Source organism: Mustela lutreola, chromosome 15, assembly GCF_030435805.1.
Source record: "Mustela lutreola isolate mMusLut2 chromosome 15, mMusLut2.pri, whole genome shotgun sequence".
In the NCBI taxonomy this organism is placed as follows: domain Eukaryota; kingdom Metazoa; phylum Chordata; class Mammalia; order Carnivora; family Mustelidae; genus Mustela; species Mustela lutreola.
In genome coordinates this window covers 25,592,224-25,613,684 of record NC_081304.1, presented here as the reverse complement: position 1 = coordinate 25,613,684, position 21,461 = coordinate 25,592,224, and the positions used below count along the sequence as shown (strand labels likewise).

The window sequence follows — 21,461 nt, the reverse complement described above, 5'->3', positions numbered from 1 at the left end:
AATCTCTCCCTCACAGTCCAGAGTGGAGGACAGACACATAAAGATAAGTATAACACAAGGCAAGTTATGAATTACAGCTAATATTTATCAGGTACTTACTAAATGCCAGTCACTACAGTAAGCTCAGTGTGTTTTGCTCATTCAGTCCTACCCAGACTCTACCAGCTAGGCACCGTTATTATGCACATTTCTCACCTATCCATAAATAAGCATGGTAATCGCCTAAAGCTTTCTGGTAAACCAGAGGTCCTGCCTTAGGCACCACGCCCTATCACCTCTGACAGTAAGGTAGCACATAGGACATTATCAGAGTCCCAAGGAGGGACCCCTAACTAGCTCTGGAGTTCATGGTGGTCAGGGGAGGTTTCCTGAAGGACTAAAAATTAGCTAAGAAGAGGTGCATTGGGAAGCAAGGCCATTCCAGGAGAAGAGAAAGGTGTGGAGGCGAATGCAAGAAAGACCTTAGGGTTTGAAGCCAGCGGCCAAGAAAGAATTCTTGAGACATCTTTGGTGCAAAAAGATGATTTTATTAAAGCGTGAGGCCCGTGGGCAGAAAGAGCTGCCCTGGGGTCATGAGGAGTGGCCCATCATTTACTTTCAAGTTGGGAGGGGGTTAAGGATAGCCTAAGTCTCAAAGGAATTTTGGAAGCAGGTTTCTAGGACCTTGAGGGGGCTAGCTATTGTTGGGAAAAGGTCATTTATTACTGTCTAATAAAACCTTAGTCATGAGACCCTTCAGATGTATATCGGTGGGCCATAGGCTTGGGGGATGATTGCCAATGTGTATGGGGTAGAGGGGTAGAGATAAAGGAAGTTTCCAAAGGAATTTTTTTTATGTTGAAGCAATCTTACAGGATCCTGGGGCCAGGGTGGAGGGCTGGGGGGGTGGTCAGGCTTCCTTTGCCCTCCAACAAGGTATTAACATGGAGGCAGCTGAGTTTGGAGAGGAATGTCACTCTGTCTGTTTTAAGGACTTAGCAGTGGGCTGTAAGTAGTAAGGAAATTTAATAATTTTTCTTTTGCCTTTGCTTCCTACATCAGAGGCCACCTAATGGAAGTCTACACAGCATCCCAGGCAGGGAGGGGCTGGGGATGGTGAGGAGACTGCAGAAGCAGGCAGGGACCAGTCTAGAAAGGAGAGTAGTCCATATTCTAGAGGTAGCCGGAGGTTTGAAAGGTTTTAAGCAGAGGAAAGACTTGGCTATATTTTTAGGATGATCATCTGGGCAGTTCGGTAGAGGTGGGTGGCAGGGAGAGAGACTCAGAGTAATCCATGCACGAGGTGATGGCGGCCTGGACAAGAGGCTGGGGCAGGGAAGAGGAGTTCAGAGAGATAAAGAGGCTGAAATTTCCGGATGATGATCATGTGGAAATTAAGTAAAGAGGACAAGGAGCAATTTTGAAAGACTTGCAGTTTTGGCTTCTAATCCAGGGGAATGGGGGTGATCTGATGAAGTCAATTTTGGATGCAACCCAGGTCTTCTGGCGCCCCGTCCCGTGCCCTTTTGCCTCTTGCCGCTGCCAACGTCGGTAGCGAACCCTGGGCCTTTGGGGAAAAAACCGAGCCTCGGATGGGCAACGGAAATCCTAGCTTTGAACGCCACCCTTCCAAAGGCGGCGGCCACTGCAATGCGCCCTCCTAGGCGCCAGATGGCGTTCCCGCACATGCCCGGGCTGCTCTGGCCCCGTCCGTCTCAGTGGCCGCGGAAGGTGACGTGGACACGGAAGTGGTCGTCGTCGCGGCGGCACGGGTGGGAGTGGGGCGCGGGGCTCAGAGTGCAGCCGACGGTCGGGCGGACGACGGCGTCTCGCACCTGCGGCGGCGGAGGACGCGGGCCTTGCCGGTTGGGTGCGAGTCCACTGAACCGACGAGCAGCTTCTCAGCCCGTCTCCTGCCCGTTGGAGCCCCCGGAGCCGGGACCGCTCGGCCGGCGTCACCATGACCAAGGCCGGTAGCAAGGGCGGGAACCTCCGCGACAAGCTGGACGGCAACGAGCTGGACCTGAGCCTCAGCGACCTGAACGAGGTCCCCGTCAAGGAGCTGGTCAGTACAGCCCCGCCAGGCCCAGGTGTCGCCCGAGACGGTGCTGGCCTCTGTGCGGGCCGCCTCCTATCCAACGCCTCACTTTCCAGATCTTAAAACTAGGTGGAAGGAGTGGGACTTAGTTCCCGGGGAGTCCCCCTCTGCCCCCAGTTTTCTTCCTGGGATGTACACGTGTCACTTTGGCGCAGTTCCAGAAGATGAGAAGGCGCTGCCCGTTCGGTCCTGGGCTGTTTACGGGTCAGGGGTGAATCTCCCCTCCCGTCTCGGGAGCTTTCACAGCGCTCAGCTCCGTGTTTGACTCAAAGTAGGCGCCCACGGAGTGCTTGCTGGCTGTTCGGAGAATGAATGAATCAATGAATGAATGACTCCTTTAGAGAAGTAGGCCTCTGGGTGGACCTGGGTGTGGCCCGGAACTTTGCATTTCTAGGAAGAGGGCCATCCCAGCTGGCTGTCCCGGTCCTGAGACATCCTTCCTTGAAGAATGTGTAGTGTCACTGCTTGGTTGGCTAGTGCTCTTCCCAGCACAGCCTCAACTGGCTGGAATCCATCTGCCCACCCCACCACCCCTCTACTCTCACACTCCCAACCATGAAACTGAGACCTGAGGTCCCAGGAAAATCAAACTGGTCTGTTGCCAAAGTGGAGTTAGATCACAATCCCTGCTTTTCCCATCAGGTTTCCTTCCGGCACCAGCACACTGGGGTCACTTTGGGTGACCTACGCTTTCCTGCCTTTAATGAATTACGTTTGCCTTTGGCGCTTGGCTCTGTAGTATGGAGGTTAGAACAGGTTTCCAGTCCATATTCCAGTTCCATTGCTTAAGAGCCACCTCCCTGCCCTTGGCAAGCTGGTTAACCTTTAAGCCCATAGATTTCCTCATTAATAAAATGGTGGTAATAGTTCCCATTTTACAGGCTTGTGAGGATTAAGATTGGAGTGTAAGATCCTTGGTAGGTAGTAAATGTTGACACATGCAGCTGTTATATTATTATTACTATTACATTATATACATATATATTTTTAAAGATTTTATTTATTTATTTGACAGACAGAGATCACAAGTAGGCAGAGAGGCAGGCAGAGAGAGAGGAAGAAGCAGGCTCCCCGACGAGCGGAGAGCCCGATGCGGGGCTCGATCCCAGGACCCTGGGATCATGACCTGAGCCACTTAGGTGCACCTATTCCATTATATTTGAGTGCTAATTTTTAAAGGCCTTCCTAATTGTGGGAATTTTCTCTGGAGAAGGCTTCATGTCACTGAACCATTCCATGTGTTGGTCTGACATTGTGTTCTCGTTCCTTTTCCTAGGCTGCCCTCCCGAAGGCCACCGTGCTGGACCTGTCCTGCAATAAGCTGACTAGTCTCCCGGTAAGACTGGCAGGCGGGCACGCTTCCTTGTAGAGCCGTGATGCTTCTTGTTTGAGGGTGTTATGTCTTTAGAGTTGTAATTTCAGGACAGGCCTGCAGCCAAGCTGTGACTGAAGGGGAGCTTGCTGGGGGTGGAGTGGAGTGGTTTGTCTCAGCAGGAAAGGAAGCACGGTAGAGGTTTCATTCTTTAGAACAGTTGGAAGGTCAGGCCTTGAAAAACTAAAGTCGACAGAATGCTGGCTGATCACTTTGTGGGGTCATCTTTTTTCCTCCCTTATATTATTCCTTTGAAAGATAGTTTACCCTCCCTATTGTGGAGAGGAGAGGAGAGGCCATTCTGTAAGTCCCTCTGATTTCTAGGGAAAAAGCTGCTTATGAACAGCTTCCGTGTGTATCTTTTGATGAGGAACAGGAAAAAAGATGTGGCTTTTGGGGACTACTGTATTATTATTCTCCCAGCTCTTGAATTACTTGAGATGCTTTTTTGTTTGACACATCCAGCCTGTGGTCAGGTCCTTTCGATTTTTCTTGCACAACTCCCAGTTCTCCTTCTCCATTATATGCTTTGCGATGTCTTCAGTACACGGTCCTTAATCTGCGTAGGCCCCAGAGTGGTTCAGCCCTTTAGCCGCTCCTGGGTGACGGCCGGTCTGTGCTTCAGAGCAGCATGCCGTCAGTGTCAGGACCGAGTTTGTTGCCGTTGTTGTCTTTGCCAGCAATCACTCTGGCTGTGTCACTCCCTGCTTGGCTCCACTGGGCTCCGCTCCGGGATCGGGTCTCAGAAGTTGGCAGTTTCTTCCTTGGGTCATTAGTCTGTTCTCCTGTCAGTATTCCCCTTGGGCCTTGCTCATTATCTCTAGCATCTTCCCGCAGCTCAGCAAGAACCGTTTCTCATTGAGAAAGCATCCAGAATCCCACTGCTTCTAGGCAGCATTTCATGTCTAGTGAAAGTATGGTGGCCAGTACCTGCCGCCTGCCGCTGCTGTGCATGTTGTCCGCAGTCCCCCCGTACCCCTCCGCCCCATGCGCTTTTCAGTCCGAGTGAGTTCAGCTGTTTGTGCCTTCCTTGGCAGAGCCGATATGCTGGCAGTTACAGATCCCCAGAGAGCATGAGCAGTGCCTCTGCGCCAAGGTGGGAGCAGTACCGCAGATAGGTGCTGTCCTAGGTGCTGCAAAGAACAGAGAATGCCACTTTGTTTGATACAGTTTGTTTGATATGAGTGCCTGAGGGCGCTCCATTGTTTTAGGGAACTGGATGGTCCCCATGCGCTTTGACTGCCCCCGTGGAAGGAGAGCACAGGGTGCCGTTGGGGGGCCGAAGAGGTCCCTTGTCCCTCCAGGAGCAATGTGGAGGTTGGGTTGGAGGGTGCACGGAGCATGAGGGAACACACACTTATTTTGTGCCGACTTGGTGCCAAGTCCTTGAACGGAAGCAGCTCACTGCTTCCCCTGCAGAAGTGCTGGTTGTCGGCTGCATCTCCTTGCAGGCAGAAGAGCTGGGGGCAGGTGGGGTCAGGCTTTCCACAAAGCTGCCTCCACCTCCAGGGCTCTGGCATCTCCCTCGAAGGAGTGGGCCCAGGGCTGAGGTGTTCCATGTCTGGGTCCTAGGCGGATTTCTGTGGCCTCACACACCTGGTGAAGCTGGACCTGAGCAAGAATAAACTGCAGCAGCTGCCGGCCGACTTTGGCCGTCTGGTCAACCTCCAGCACCTGGATCTCCTCAACAACAGGCTGGTGACCCTGCCTGTCAGCTTCGCTCAGCTCAAGGTAACAGTTCACAAACCAGTGTTTGGTGCCAGGTGAGGCAGAGGGCCTGGGGACGGGCGGGGCACAGCCGTGCACGTGGCCTGCAGGGACCCCACCTTGGTGCTGCCGCCTTGGAAGTCAGAGGCTTGCTTCTGGCTCCTTCAGCTTGAGGGGCTTGAGCAGCCTCTCTGTCCTGTCTCTTCAGAGCTTGAAGTGGCTGGACCTGAAGGATAACCCCCTGGATCCTGCCCTGGCCAAAGTGGCAGGGGATTGCCTGGACGAGAAGCAGTGCAAGCAGTGTGCCAACAAGGTAAGCACGGAGCTCCCCAGGGCCTCCCCCACTCAGTCCCCTGGGACTCGCTGCTGCCTCCTCTTGTTTCTTCCCCTCCTGGGGCACCTGTAGCTGTTCGAGGTTTCCAGCATTGAGGTCTCAGTGAAATAGGGCTGCTAGCAGCCAGTCAGGTAGAGGGACCTTTGTTTGTGTTGCTTTTATAAGTAGAAAAGCTTCTCTGTTGCAAAACTTCCATTCTTAAGAAACCAGCACCTCAGGGGGCCTGGGTGGCTCAGTCAGTTACGCATCTGTCTTTGGCTTAGGTCATGGCCAGAGGGTCCTGGGATCAAGTCCCATATCAGGCTCCCTGCTCAATAGGGAGCCTGCTTCTGCTGCACCCCCTGCTTGTGCGCTCGCGTGTGTGCTTTCTCTGTCTGATAAATAAAATCTTAAAGAAACCAGGACCTTGCCTAATCCAACATCACACCATTGACAGTTCTTTAATTGGACAAGAAGATTATCTGAGTTACGGGTATTGTAGGAATTTTGATAATAAAAGTGTTGTTAATATTCATAAGCTTATATCTGTAAGCAGACACATCCTGGGCAGATCTGACATTTGATTTCAGTCAAGTTGTCTGATGTAGGAGGAACTAAAGGCAGCATGGAAGACAGACATCGCCAACAGGCCTGAAGATGCCTTGCACTTTTTTTTTTTTTTAAGAATTTTTATTTTTAGCAAGAGACTGCGTATGAGAGGGAAGGCGCAGAGGCCGAGGGAGAGGATCCCAAGCAGGCTCCACTCTTAGTGCGGAGTCCGATGCGGAGCTCAGTCTCATAACCCTGAGATTGCTACCTGAGCCGAAATCAAGAGTCAGACGCTTAACCAATTGAGTCCCCCAGGCGCCCCACGCCTTGCACTGCATCTCTCTTAACACCAGCCACGGTCACTTTTTCCCTCCAGCTTTAGAACAGCTGAGCGCCAGATGGCTTACTTGGCCTTGTCTAGGAGGCATGAGGAACAGAAAGGACTCGAAACGCTTCAACTTTAAATGCTAGAATTAAGGGAAGTGGAATGGGGGCATAGCGGGTCTCTAGGCGAATCCCAGGAATAATGGCCTTTCTTTTCTTACCGTTAGTTCAGGGCTTCTTAGAAAGTCTCATCTTGTGTCTCACCCATTGTCACAGGAGACCAGGTACAAGGTCAGTGTGGCCCGGTAGCCCTTGGCAGAGAACAGTAGAAGTGATCAGTGCGGCCCCGGTGCTTAGGAGTGCTGTCTGTTCTGAAGGACGGCAGGTGCTGTGACCGACCACTCCTCCTCCTGTGTCCCTCTTGCTTTATGCTTCCCCTCCTGATCCTCATCGCCCTGGGAGGCACAGCTCCCTTCCGCTCCCCTGGCACACGAAACGCTCCCTATGCACACCCTTTTTATTTACCTACATGTTCATTCAACTAATAGTACGTTAAACTGTATGAAAGTGCCGATATTCCTCAAAGATTGTTTATTTATTTATGTATTTGACAGAGACATAGCAAGAGAAGGAGCGCAAGCAGGGGGAATGGGAGAGGGAGAAGCAGGCTTCCTGCTGAGCAAGGAGCCTGATGTGGGGCTCCATCCCAGGACCCTGGGATCATGACCCGAGCTGAAGGCAGATGCCTGTGAGCCACCCAGGCGCCCCTCAAAGATCATTTTTATTAGCACCAAGATGTTTAGTGTTAGCATACAGCTTCCAGAGCGAGCCCGCTACTGCCTTGTGGGTATGGTCTCTGAAGCCTTGCTCCCTGGCACCATGGCCCAGCACAGACTCTGGTGTGTGGCACACCGTTAGGCGTCATAGCAGAGTGGCTTGGGCCAGCCGGAATGAGGTCACTTGTCCCCAGGAGTTAGCTTAGACTTCCCCAGCTCTGACCTCGTGTGGGTGCATGGCTAGGAGCAGAGTACAGCACCTTTTAAAAATAATTTGTTAGCTGGATGGTATTTATCAAGTGCTTACTGTATGCTGTGGACTGGCACAGACGGATGGTGTCTGCCCTTCAGGGCTCATGGTCCACACTAGAGGCGTCGCTCCCATTTCTGAGCTGACATAGAACTCCTGATGTAGGGGAGCCCGGGTGAAAAGAGACGTGTCTCAAACCTCTCTGCTCTTTATTTAGCCACCGGTATACCCCTTAAAACCACCAGAATGGTTGGTGTTTATTTAGTATTTGGAGTTCAGAGTGAGACGGTGACTTTGAACTTGGGTTGCCTGCCGCCATCAGGCTTGACCTTCGACAGATCTGCACTCCTTGTTGAGTGGCCATTGTTTAGTGAGCTTGATTCCCTTCCGAGAGGTTGCAGCAGGTTCAAGGCCTGGGACAGGGTTCCTTGTGGCTTCAAAGCAGGCTCTTGCAGGAAGCCTGAGAGGGGAAGTCACTTGCTAAGGTCACACGGTTAGGAAGTGGTAGAGTCAGGATTGCGCTGGGCTTTAAGCTTGCACTGTCCTCTACATCCAAGGGATACTAGCTTCTAAAGATACAAACAAACTAAAAAATAGTCTTTTCACCTCTTCTTCTACCCATGGCTGTAATGAGAATTTCTGGGGCTGTCGGAGTCAGAAGCCACCCATGATTGAGTGGACAAGGACTGGGCACTAGGGCTTTGTCTGCTAAGTGGGCTGCATGGTGCTTCCCTTCCTCCTAGAGGCTCCCTTGCTCTGTGTGCTGACATCAGTGGGACAGGCTCTGGCCCAGGAGCTCAGAAGACCTGTACTCTAAGCTGTGCTACTTTGAAGCCATGTAACGTGGACAGATCATCCCTACCGCCACCCCCCTGCCCGCCTTGGTTTTTTGCCTCTTGAAATGGGGAGCCAAGCAATCATTCATTAAACTTAGTATTGAGTGTCTAGCCGGCAGAGGGGACAGCAGTCTCCACCCTCAAGACCTTAGTGTTGAGACCAGGAGAGGGAAGGCGCCTTTCTAGATAGGGAGGCGGGGAGCTTGCATAAGGGAGCCAGGGTGGGAAGCTCGGCAGCAGAGCTGCTGGAGGTTGACAGGAGACCACATGTGTGACAGTAACTACAGAGCAGGACCCTTGATACACTCCAATTGGCATCTGCTCACAGCTTTAGTGGCCTGGGCTCGAATGACCCGTTTGCAGCTAAGGCTGGCGGTGTAAGTCGGGAGACAGGGACGGGATTGCCTTCCTTCCCTCTGCATTGCCTGGGGCTGTGCCAGCCTGAAAAGAGCAGGGGGCCCCTTGGAGCCTCTGGAGTGGACGTGTGCTCTATGGCTTCCCTGGCTCCTAGCACTTCACCTCTCTCCCTCCTGCAGGTGTTACAGCACATGAAGGCTGTCCAGGCTGATCAGGAGCGAGAGAGGCAGCGGCGGCTGGAAGTAGAACGAGGTACGTGCCATCCCCCCTTCAGCTGTCTTCCCGTCCTTCTGCAGCTGCTGACTCCCCTGTGGCGGGGGCTGGGGTCCCTGGAAGTGGCGGCAGAGCAGCAGGGGACCGTGTGGCAGTGGACAACGTCCTCTCTGTCCGACAGGTCTGTCTCCAGGCCTGGCTCGCTCACTGAGCTTCAGAGCCCTCCATCCTGCTAGGAGGGTTAAGAGGCATCAGAGGTTAAATAATGTTAAGACCGTCTCCTTCAAGCCCTCCCCAGAGCTCCCCTCTGGTAGGCAGTCCCTGTCCCTGTACCTGCTCAAGCCTGAAACTGGAAAGAAAGATAGCCAGGATTCCTTTGTTCAGTTACTCCAATATCCAGTCTGTTAGCAAGTCCTGGTGTGATGCTCCCTCCCTGCCAGGCCGCCCCAGGACTCAGCCCCCCTGCTGTAGCCCGTCCTGGTGCTTCCCAGCTCCGTGGCCTTTTGGCACACTCGTGCCCCCTCTGCCCAGCAGCCACAGTGATCTTTCTAAAACAAGTCAATCATGCTGCTCTTTGCTTACAGCATTCTGATGGCTTCTGCTGGAACTTAGGATGACATTCAGACATCATCCTGGGGCTAACAAGGCTCGCCGTGGCCCCAGTCTGCTTGCTTCTCCTGCTCCGTCCCATACCCTGGGGAGAGAGTGCTGGTAGCCCTAGCCACACGAGCCCCTGCTGTTGCTGGAGCACACCGAGGCTGGAGCTCACTTCAGGGCCTGGGCTGGGTTGCTCTTCCCTCAGCTCCTTACACAGCTGGGTTTGTGTGCTTCCTCAGGTCTGCTCACAGGTTCCCTTAGCTTTGCTGTAACCCCCTCAGAAGCACCCAGACTTGGGCCTCCATCCCGCCTGTCTCTCCCTCACAATCTCTCTCTGGCACACATCATGTACGGTTTGTTCACTTGTCTCCGTCTCTAGGAAGCTTTAGGCGCTGGAACCTGACTTGTCCTCCCCACTGTATCCCGAGTAAGGCTTAGTGGGCAGCGGGCACTTGTTGCTGGAGGACTTGCGGGGTTGGGGAGGGACGGGTGTAGTCCTGGTTCTAGGCGAAGCCTGAGATGGAGCCCAAGTGACTCCGGGCCCTTTTACATGTATGGTCCCATGATGCCATGTTTCCTTGGGCCACAGCTGCTTGACTTCCTGCTGCCATGTGCTCTCTCCAGGCTGGGTGTAAGTGCCCTTGGCATTCTCAGTGCCCAGCTGGAACTTGGAGCTTCTTTGTACGTGGAAAACCAGTGGAAAGCTCCAGTACTTAGCATACTGCTCTTCAGCCACATTATGGGTCAGATAGGCTTTTAAGCTGTTAAGGGACTTTGAACTCCCTAATTTGTGGCATTCTGGCTTTGGAAAAATGTGCTTCATGCTTCCAAATAACTCATTGGGAAGTGCATTTTTAGAAGCCGGTGATTTCTGAGTTGGGTACTGGATGTGAATGCACTTGAACCGTGAAGTAAATCAGAAGGCGCCACAGACTCCTGAGGTGAGGTCTGGAGTTTACCCTCTGACAAATTGTTAGTCTTGCTTTCTCAGCAAAACACTTCCATCTTCTCTCACGGTGAACTTGAACACTCACTTTCTCTTCTTCCTTGGCCTTCCCATGCCACGTTCCTTTTTGAGGCTGGGAGGATAAGAATCCCACAGAACCCACACCCCTGGTGTCTCTTCTCCTGACAGCTGAGTTGTAGAAGGCTGTCACTCGTGTGCTTTCTGAACCCTCCAGCTCGTCACCCATGCCCCTTGTTACGTCTCCCTAATCTCTCTGCTGCTCGGGGCTTGGACCCCTTTAATCCATTCAGTAAACCCTGAGAGTGGCTTCCCCGAGAGCAGAGAGACTGCCTTTTCCCCTTAATATAGCTTAAGTGACCTGCGGCCTAAGGGAAGGGAGGCTGAACCCCAGCTTTTAGTTCCTCGGGAAAGCATTCTTGCAGGTTTATGGGCGAGTAGTCATTTCGGGGTGCATTTTCCGGTAGAGGCCGAGAAGAAGCGGGAGGCCAAGCAGCGGGCTAAGGAGGCTCAGGAGCGGGAGCTGCGGAAGCGGGAGAAAGCGGAAGAGAAGGAGCGCCGGAGGAAGGAGTACGACGCCCTCAAGGCAGCCAAGCGGGAGCAGGAGAAGAAGCCCAAGAAGGAGATGAATCAGGCCCCGAGTACGTGTTCACAGTCACAGGGCTCCTGCTGGGGTGCAGTGAGGGCAGAGGAGTGAGTGTGTGAAGCAGCCCCCGTGGTCAGATCGAGCAGACTCTGAGGCCCAGGGAAGCTTGGAGGGTTTGGTGGCTGGGCGTGGGGGTCATTCTGGGGAGCAGGTGCTCTGCTGCCGTGTTGCCCCAGGGTGTTCGGTCAGAGGTGGCTGAGAGCCTTCCCTAAACAGGGAGCTGCCCTTCCTGTCAGGGTTAGATGCTAGAATCACAACAAGGCGAGGACAGTGCCCTTCAAAGCCCCTCACGTCGTCTGTGACTCTGTGATGTGCAGGTGGCATCTTGAGTGCCAGTACCGTCCTGGGGAGGCTGGCACTGCCTCTGCTTCTCTCTCTAGGTCGGAGCAGAGTGCTCGCTCTCTTTCTGCTTGAACACCAGCGGAATCCTTTGGCTGTGTTCAGGGAGCCATGTAGTATAAAAAACCCGCTAACGTTTTGCCTGAATGTGTCGAGTTGGTGAGGTGATAACAGCTCTGTGTGCAGCGGGGGGTTGCATACCCTCTGGGTCAGTGGGGGCCCCCAACAGAGAGGCAACTGAGGGCGGAAGGAGCCCTGTCGGGTGGGCCGAGGCCAGGGGCACTGCTGCTCGCCCTTGCCGGCCTTGAGCAAGTTGCCTAGCCACTTTTTTGTTTCCTTGTGTAAAACGAGGATCGGACCTCCTTATAGGGCAGCTTTAAGTGAAAATCTGTGTGACAGGATCATGCAGTTCTTGGCATGTGGGCACTCCGTCAAGATTTTTAAAGTTTGGTTTAAAACAATCTCAAAACCAATTTTTAAAAAAAAAATTAGAAATGCAATATATATATGTTCATCCCAGAGAACTAAAAAAGTTCCATATATGTCTCAGAAAATGGCAATCACCTGTAATCCCCCACACCCAGCAGCAGTCACCGTTGACAGGGTGTTAGCTCACCTTCCCAGGTTGTTTTTAGGATTATTTGAGAGAGCGAGTGAGCAAGCGTGCCCACAAGCGGCAGAGGCAGAGGGAGACTCAAGCAGACTCCGCGCTGAGGCCGCAGCCCAATGCAAGGCTCAATCCCATGACCCCGAGATCGTGACCTGAGCAGAAACCCAGAGTCGTCCGTTTAACCGATGTGTGCCACCCTGGTGCCCCTGGGCTTTCTTTTTATGTGCCTCCTCTTCTAGAATAAGGACATGAACAACAATAACAGATCTCCGGCCTGTTTCCCCAGATGGGCAGCACGCTACCCGTGCTCAGTGCCCCCTGAAAAGCCCGTCCCCTGACCCCGAGGGTCACCCCAGGGACCGCGAGCTGCATGAGGCACCTGGAATGAGTTCTCGTTCCAAGCAAGCTCCCTGGGGAGCCACTGGGGGAGGACTTCTGCCTCAGTCTCCATGTCAGCAGAGTGTATGAGAACTCAGATGTTCCTGAAAGTTTCTCTTCGGGGCCTGGGGGTCTTCATTGCGGAAGAGGGTGGAGCGGGTCCGCGCGGGGAGACGAGTGTCGCTGGGTACAGTGCGTGTCTCCTCAGACTGATGGAACTTTCTATCTGCGGTGCCTCTGTCCCTGCAGAGTCCAAGTCTGGCTCTCGGCCCCGCAAGCCACCTCCCCGGAGACACAGCAGGTCCTGGGCCGTGCTGAAGCTGTTGCTGCTGCTGCTGCTGTGTGCGGCCGGCGGGCTGGTGGCCTGTCGGGTGACCGAGCTGCGGCGGCAGCCCCTCTGCGCCAGCGTGAACACCATCTACGACAATGCGCTCCGGGGGCTGCGTGGCCACGACATCCTGCAGTGGGTGCTGCAGACCGAGTCTCAGCAGTGAGCTTGTCCTCAACACCTGCTGCCTCCCAGCCTTGGAGCTTGGATTCCTATGGAATTGGGTTCTGCTGGACACAAACCTCTTTCTAGCATCAGATCTACCTGCCGTCATCCAGTGGCTGCCGATTGGTACTTGAGATCTCCTCTCTGTAGGACTTCTTTGTTCCTTAGTCAGGGTTCCCTGGTGGAATGAGGAGAAGTGGGAGGTGGGGACAGTTTACCTGCATGCCTAAAGGAATAGGCTTGGGGTGGGCAGAGGAAAAAAACCGGCCTTTTCTAGTTGTTGCACAAAGCTGTGTAAAGGCAAGGCTCGTTTCTACTAAACGATCAGGTCAGCTGTCACTACATTTATACTTTTGTATGTCACAAACCCTTTCTTTCATTCCTCCCTGTGTAGCCAGGGCAGATCAGGAGGCAGTGCGATATTGGGGACGAAGGGAACACCATACTCAGCAAATCTAGCCTAAATTGGGGGGCGGGGGAGGGTATACCTATTTTCTTAAGGACCTCAGACATTTTAATGACCATACAAAATCTCAGGCTGTGAAAGGGACTTCAGGACCATCCATTCCATTAGTACCACGTGCAGACAGGGAAACTGAGGCCTTCCATGACTTGCCTTCGGTCTCCCAGCTAGTTGGAGGCAGAACTAGACTCCCACTCCAGTATCCTTTCTTTCCATCACTTTGCTTCCTTAACAATGTCTGGAGAGAAGAGAACTCGCCCCGGAACTGAGCAGTCTCTCGGCTGGAGTGCAGACTCTCAGGACGGTAGGCAGCTTTGTGTCCCACAAATAGGATTCTCCCAGCCAGGAGGGTCTGGGGCAGCTCCTATGGCGTCCTGCCCCGACTCCTGTGGCTTTCACAAAATGGTCCAGGCTCCTTGGCTCTGTTAGAGCATTAACTCCCTGGTTGCCAGTAAACAAGGAGGTGGACCGTCACAAAGCCATTCTGTCTGTGACAGCTGTCGGTAATCGGTGTGATAAAGTCAGAGACAGCCTGCAGACTGAAGTTTCATAGGGCTGGAGGTTTAGCGTTGTTTGGGTCCCCACCTTAGCGCTGTTTGGGTCCTGTTCCTCCACAACAAAGGGAAACAAGTAGCACCATGGAGTTGGAAAGTAGCGCGTTTACAAACAGCTAGTGCAGAGAGGGGGAGGGCCGTCTGTTCTCCTGCCTGCCAGATGCAGCCTCTTCTTGCTCTGTGGCCTCTTTGCACAGAAGCCAGAGGAAGGGATAAGGTGTGGTTGTCTTGGTGCTCATTCACTGAAACTCCCAACTATAGGCTGCTTGTCTCCTCCTCAGGAGAGCAAGATCCGGTCATAATGCAGAGATAGAGGGTGGGGCCCAGCTTTCAGCCTTTGTGGCTCACCTGGATGGGACAGCCACTCCTGACTGTCCTCAGACTGGAAGAGTGACTTGTTCCCCCCCACCCCCCGTCCCCAGATATTTCTGCTGCAGGGACCCACACCTTACTCAGAAATCACTACACATTCCTTAGTCTTCCTCCAAGCTCCAGAGCCATTGGTACAAATGCTTTATTGAAACAAAATAGATAGTATGTGAGATGAGATGAAGAGGATGGGGAGTCAGCCCAGGGATCAGACCCCCAAGCAGGGGGGCTGGGTGAGAGGGCGGCAGGGCACACCTGGCTCCCTCCAGCCAGCCCACTGAGGGAAGTTCCCTCGTGATCTCGAGATTTGAAGCTGAGGTTCTTGTGGATTTCTACAGTTATTAAATACGTGTCTGAGTGGTCTGTCTTTGTTCCTTTGTGTTTGGAGGGCTGCTGAGGTAGGGTGACTTGTGCACAGCAATGGAGTTTCCCTGGGAGAGGGACAGTCCATACTTGTGAAGGTGAACGCAAGATCTCAGCCACCTGTGCCAAGATGTCAGGGAGACTCTGCAGATTCTGACACTCGGGAAGGAGTCTCTTGTGAGCCCGACCCAGGCTTGTGCTTCCAGCTTCTTCCCATAGTCCTCTTCCGAGCTGAGTGAGGTGGAAATCTCCAGCTTCCCCAGGGCTGGCCTCAGTCTGCACCGTCTAAAGAGAGATCTGGCTGCAGAGCGGTCATCTGAAGGTAGACGCGCCTGGATAGCTCTGGTCCAACCCGGCGGGACGTAGCAGTCACACCTTCCCCACGGCGTACCTGTATGTCTGCGAGCAAATTCTGACGTTCTTGCTCCGACAGACACCGCCTATAAGCCTGAAAGTGGCAAATGACCTCTCAATACTGTACCACCCAGAGTCACACCTGCATCAATAAGGGGGCAAGGAGCTTGGGGGTGGGGTGGGATGAGAGCCTGTCCTCTGTCCTTGAGTCCTGTTCAGATTTCAGCAGGCCTGCACTGCTGACTACCAGTGCCCTCCACGGAAACTGCCTGGGGAGTCCACTAAAGCCACAGGGCGCTGGGGGTGACCACTGGAGCAGCCTACCTGGACCAGGAGCTGGGGGGAGGGATAGGCATCCACGATGGCACTGGCCATTTCCAGGCTGACTCGGTTCAGCTGCTGAATCTGTCTCCTCCACACCAGCATTAGTCCCCTGCCCGTGCGGTCCACCTTTGCCCCTCCAGACCAGTCACTCTCCAGGCAGAAGGAGAAGCTAGTTTGGTCTCGAAGCTTCCTGTGAACGGCAGTTGAAGAGCTGTGAGTCACTTGTCACTCCACCTGTCCCCTTCGCTGGTAACTTAAACACCCTCCTTCCACAGACCCTCACGAGCGCCTCTTTGTTCCCAAGCCATGCTAGTTGCTGGTTCCCTTAAAAATGACATCTCGTCCTTCTCATTGAGAGAGAAGGTGCCAGAAAGGTACCAGCTTGTTTCCCATGTTGACATTGGGTTAGTGGACAAGAGGCAGTGTGCACAGGGATAGCCACTAGGGATTGGGTGTCAGGCCACCTGGGAGTCTGGTTCCACTTTTAACTTGCTAAGAGCTCAGTCAAGGCAGTCTTCAGGCTTCTAGTCCCGTACGTAGAAAATGAGAGACTTGGACTAGACTGAGATCCCCTACTAATTCCCCTACTAATTCTGACCATGAACACTCCCAGAGCTCAGTAGGCTGAAAGTTTGTTTTGTGAGAACTTACAACATCGTGACTTGACTGGGGACGGATCCCGGTAACCTGGCTCACAGGTGACCCAGCACCAGCTGCGGGACACGAACTTACAGAGCAGCTGGTGCAGTGTGTTTTAAGGGGACTGGGCTTGAAGGTTCCTCACCAGCATCCCCAGTACAAGACTGGCTCTGCCCAGCACCAGCCTCACAGACAACCGCTGGTGGCAGAGCTCAGAGGAAGAGGACACAGCGGGGCCCAGCAGGGGGCCCGAGCATTTCATGGCACTCACTTGAAGGGCGCCTCAGCCACAGCCTTGGTAAGTGCACATGCGAAGTCGGCCAGCTCTTTCCAGGTCTGCACCAGTCGGGCCTGGGCTCGTGTGTGCAGCTGCAGATCCACCAGCGCCTACCCCCACAAGAGCAGGACGGGTTGGAGGGGTGAAGGGAAGCTTGTCTGAGGCTCCTCCCTCACGCCTGCTGAAACTGCATCCCAGCCCCTTGGCTCCCTGTTCTACCCCTTCTCTCCTACTCAGTGCAAAGGCAGAAAGGCGTGTCCAGCGGGCACTTGCTCCTGATCTAGAGCAAATCGAGTTCAATGAGAGTAGGAGCACTGAAGTTCTTACCTCTTCCACGTCTACTCTGGACACCACATGCCCTGCGCTGGCCTCTGGTCGTCTCTGCTGCTTCTCCTTGGCCTGTTCCCTATCTGCCACTCCCTGCTTCCTTCTTCTTGAGGAGTTTGGAGCACTAGAACAGGGGAGGAAATTAAGAGAACAGCAGCTCCAGGCTGAGCTCGGCAGAAGGGCTTGGAGAGGGGGGCCCAGATCTGGGATGAGTAACGTCCCCCTGGTGGAGCTGACCCTTTGCATGCTAAGTCTTGAGGACCGCTTCAAACCTGAAGCATTTCTCCTGATCCACAATAACCAGGGACAGAGCTTTCCCAGCTGCCCTCGCCGTGGTGTTGGTCACAAAGCTCCGCAGTGTTTCCTTCCCCTTCTCAGGTCCGCCCACACTTCCCTGCATGAAGGGCAGATGCTGCGTTAACATCCAGTCCCTAGAGGTGGCTCTCTGTCCCATGCCTGGGTGCCCACCCTGCTCTGCCCACCTGCTTGAAGTTCCGGACCATGGACACAAACGCTTCTGCCGGGAGCAGCACCAGGACCATCGGTTCCTCGACCCAGTCTTCCTGTCCATCCTGCCAAAGGACCCGGAACCCAGCACAGGGAGGCGAGTCAGCAGGTGCTCAGCACCTGTGAGAGAGACCCAGGCCTTCGGGGTGAACAAACGCACCCACATCAGCCAAGCCCGTTTTTGTATTATTCTTTTCCTTCTGGAATGAAGCCTGGTGGCAAAAAAGAATAACCCGTGATCCCGTCCTTCCCCAGTCCTCAATTGTCCAACCTTGGTGTGCCCGTCTCAGAGGCAGTGAAGAAAGGAAATTGAAATGGGCTGAGAACTGCCAGTGTTCCTGTGCACTCTGGATAGGGGATTGGGGGGGGAGGAAATTTCCAGAGGGTTTTGTGCAAAAAGGTACTTGGCCTTTGAGGGCAGAGGCTGACTAGGAGCTGAGTGGCCCTTAGCGACACACAGGTTGTATGTGACAAAGACAAGAGCCACAAGGGAAGCTGCTGCCTGGGAGAGCCCGTCCTCTTCACCACCGCCACGGGGCAGCCTCCTGCGACACATGCCCGCAGCGGTATGAGCGACTGGGAGCAGGGCTCATGGGGAGGGTCTTCTCACTAGGTCCCTGTAAGCAAACGCTAAGACCCACAATACAACGCTAAGACCCACAATACAATCAAGAGTAGCGGGAGGAGCAGGGCCTCTAGTTCCTGCTCAGCCACCAACCGGCTGGGACCCTTCACACAGCTTTCAACTTCTCCCACCTGCCTCCCCGCCCGTGATGCGGGGTGAGAAGTCCCTCCGTGTCGGAGAACCGCCACAGACACGGGAGGGAGAATGCGGGAGCGCCTTGAAAGGTAACTGCAATATGAATACAAAGATTTGCTAATACCCCAAATTAAAAAGCGTCCAATTGCCCTAAGTTACTGAAAAAATTATGAGATCCAAATAAGGGGGAAAAATTTTGTTTTAAGCAGTCTCTATGCCCAACAGGGGGCCTGAATTCATGACCACGAGATCACGAGTCTCACGCTCTACTACCTGTGCCAACCAGGTGTCCCGAGAGAGGAAAAAAATCTTAATGTTTCATCTAGAGAACCTTATAAATGAGGGGTTGAGTATTTTGGATTCATAGATAAGAGGAATGGAAGCCAAAGGAGCTGCAGAAACCTCAGGGCCAAGGAAAGAACATTTGCTGTGTGCCTACTATGCGCTCCGGAATTGGCTACCTCAGTCCCCTGACATGGCGCTCCCAGAGGGATGCAAGTGTCCTCGTTACACGTGAGGCACAAAGAGATGAAATAATCTGCCCAGGGTCATAGCCATAAAGCTGTGGGGCCCGAGATTCAAGCACAAGCCTGCCATGCCCAGTTAGAACCAGGCATCCTATGAAGAGTATCTTCCTTCTGCCCCGCGGATCTGCTCTCCCTCTTCCCACTCCGCTCTCTGCAGGAGACCACATCACCAGGTCCTCCGGTGCAAATGGCCAAGTGGGAACGGTGGGTGGGAAACCCAACAGGAGACTGGAGGGAGGGAGGGAAAGCGGGAGGGGGGAGTGAGGTTGTTTCCCTAGCTCCCTCGAAATGGGTCATTTAGGCTTTGCTGTGTTCTTCTACAGGAGATCAAGCTTCTTTCAAGGGGGTCCTCTCTACATTTCTTTCTCCTTCAGGATTCTGGTAACCACTTCCTCCCCTCATCCCGCCAGGCCTAAGCATGGTAACAAACATGCTAGTGGTCCTCTACCAGGGCCGATTTTTCCCCACAAGGGCGTTTGGCAACTTGTAGACATTCTGGAGTGTCAGGACTAGGAGGGTGCCACCGGCATCGAGTGGGCTGAGGCCAGGGAGGCTGCTCGACATTCTCCACCACACAAAACAGCCCTCACAACAGGGAATTATCCGATCTGAAATGCCAACTATATCTGAGGTGGAGAAATCCTGAGCTGGTGTTGTCATTACCGTGAGAAGCCATGTCGTCCCTTGTAGTTGCCCTGTAACCTGTCCACGCTTTAGGACACTGTTCCTTTCTAACATCTTCCTCAAATTATCCTAAGTTGAGTGTGCCAGTTGTTTTCCTGCTGGGACCCTGACTAACATTCTTTAGAATGAAAGGGCATTTATCAGGGAGCTCAAAGGGGGAGGAGACATCAGCCGGAAACCTACTACCTCAGCTGGCGCAGCCCTTCTCCTCCAGGTGATGCTGCAGGGCACGGCCTGGGCCTCGATCACACACCGGCACTCCATGGACTGCAGCGCCCCGAGGAGCTGGCCTCCCCCTTCCGTCTGTAAAAGCACTGCAACAAATGATGGGAGAGGGGCAGTCAGGGGTTGGCCCAGAAAGTGGGGACCCCAGCACGGGATGAAGACAGATGCTAAGAGGACCTGGATCCAGCATCACGACCACGTGCTTTAGGCATTCCTCAGGCCTCTGAGCTTTCGGCCTGTTAGCCACGGCTGCCTTCTTGGTCCTCTCCTGTTGTTCCAGGGTGCGTTCCTTTGGGCTTGCTCGTCTCCGCGGCTGGCGTCCCTGCGAGCTGCTCCTCTGGACCTCCTGGCTAGGCTTGGTTCTCTTCTGAAGTGGGGGGACCTCAGCATTTGTCCAGCTGTTGTTCTGGATAGGGCAGGTAGCTTTGAAGGCTGGAAGCTGGTGGCATGGACTGTCTCCCGCAGGGTCCTTGTTATTTGATGCACATCTCTCTGAGGTGTCACGGAGGGCAATATCAGGGACCTTTGGAAAGGGTTCTTTTTTCCAGTCACAGGATCCTCCTTCACTATTTTGATGATCCCATACACTTTTAACTGGGGAGCTAGAGTCCTCAGGGCTCAGTGGCTTGCGGGTCAAAAACTTACATGCAAGCCTCTCGGCCAGGGGAATTAATTCTACCTCATCCTCACTTCCACTGCTTAGCACCCTCACTGGCTCTGTTTGTGTGATGGATTCAGCTGTGTCCGGGGTAGGGGGTACATCTTTCAACCTTGGTGATGGAGGACAGGAGGCTTCAGAATCCGAGGTGTGAACCACAACAATCTTCTCCTCCCTCTGAGACTGCCTCCTCTTTGTTGAAGACGGTTCCTTCTTCAGGAAGGCAAATGTTGGCAACTCTTCAGAGTCGCTCTCACTGGAATCCAGTGAGAGCGATGACCTCTGTAGAGCCATCAATGCGTGCTGTCCAATTAACTCCCTAAAAGGAAAAGAGAGGAGGGAGACACAGACTGCGGTACTGAACTCAGTCCCTTAGACGTGTTCTGTGGCCAAACTTTATGGAAATACACACAATATAGAAACAGAAAAACAGGCTATGGTCCCAACCCATGCACTCTGGAACTCAGTTGTCTGCAGTCTAACAGGACTCCTCAAATCCCTTCCAGGTCAAGGTGACCTAGAAACAAAGTGGCGATTACTACTGGAAAATGTTAATGCAGTAGTAACAAGACTCAACACCACCCCCTTATTGATCTCTGCATTTGAAATGCTCATGTTAAATCCTCCTTTCTTTAAAAATTGAGATGTAACTCACATGCCATAAACTTCTCTTTCAAGTGTACAGTTCAGTAGTTTTTAGTCTATTCACAAACGTGTGCATCACTGTCTAATTCCGGAATAGTCTCAGCACTCCCCCCCCAAAAAATCCCATAGCCATTAAGCAGTCCTTGTTCACTTCTCCCTCCCCAATTCCTGATAACCACAGATCTACTTCTGTTTTTTGTGGATTTACCTGTTCTGGATATTTAGTACAAACAGAATCATACAGCGTGTGATCCTTTGTGACTGCCTCCTTTCACTTAGCATGTTTCTCAGTGCTCGTTTATGTTGTGGCGTGTGTCAGTACTCCATGGTTTTTTACGGCTGAATAACATTCCACCGCACAGATAGGCTGCCATTTGTTTCTCCGTTCAGCACTGCCATGAACATTCATGTGCAGGTTTTTGTGGGGAAAGGTTTTCAATTCTCTTGCATGTATACCTAGAAGTCCAACTGCTGGGTCGTGTACAAGAACTGCTCTTCGAAAAAAAGCTCACAAACACTGTAGGTGTGACCCCGGATGGGCCATGTAACCTCCCTGAACCTCGCTTTCCAATTTAGTAAAACAGGGATGATAACAACACCTATTTCATAAGATTGTTTGAAATAACTGAAATCGTGCATCTACAGCGCTTAGCACAGCACGGAGCCCACAGTAAGCACTCGGTAAAGGACGCTGCCAGTCTGGAGGGACCTCCCTGTACCTCGCCGGAGTCCCGCAAAACGAGGTTGCCTGCCAGACGAGCCCGGCGCGTCCCCACCGCGCGGCAGAGCCCCAGACGCCCTGATCACCTGCGGGGCGGTGCTCAGAAGTCCGGCCCAACCCGCCGCCCGCCGCCCGCCGCCCGCCGCCCGCCACCCGCCACCCGCCACCCGCCACCCGCCACCCGCCGCCCGCCGCGCCAACTCTCACCTGCGACTCTTCGCGCCACTCTTTCAACTGCAGCGCAAGCCCCGGAAGCAGATCGC

General features: G+C 53.5%; 2 protein-coding genes across 2 annotated transcripts; one reads left to right on the top strand and one right to left on the bottom strand.

The window, feature by feature from the left end:
• Positions 1-1,713: 1,713 nt before the first annotated feature.
• On the top strand, positions 1,714-14,550 carry LRRC59 (leucine rich repeat containing 59). The gene is made up of 7 exons (XM_059148094.1): positions 1,714-2,044; positions 3,354-3,413; positions 5,022-5,180; positions 5,365-5,469; positions 8,741-8,813; positions 10,803-10,976; positions 12,558-14,550. The coding sequence occupies exons 1-7, from the start codon at positions 1,940-1,942 to the stop codon at positions 12,800-12,802; spliced, it is 921 nt and encodes a 306-aa protein (XP_059004077.1). The 5' UTR covers positions 1,714-1,939; the 3' UTR covers positions 12,803-14,550.
• EME1 (essential meiotic structure-specific endonuclease 1) lies at positions 14,260-21,456 on the bottom strand. The gene is made up of 9 exons (XM_059148093.1): positions 21,406-21,456; positions 19,352-20,151; positions 19,136-19,263; positions 16,954-17,043; positions 16,744-16,865; positions 16,472-16,595; positions 16,139-16,254; positions 15,229-15,418; positions 14,260-14,998 (listed from the first exon to the last, which is right to left on the bottom strand). Exons 2-9 carry the CDS (start codon positions 20,124-20,126, stop codon positions 14,822-14,824), a joined length of 1,722 nt encoding a protein of 573 aa, XP_059004076.1. The 5' UTR covers positions 20,127-20,151; positions 21,406-21,456; the 3' UTR covers positions 14,260-14,821.
• Between the last annotated feature and the right edge of the window lie 5 nt (positions 21,457-21,461).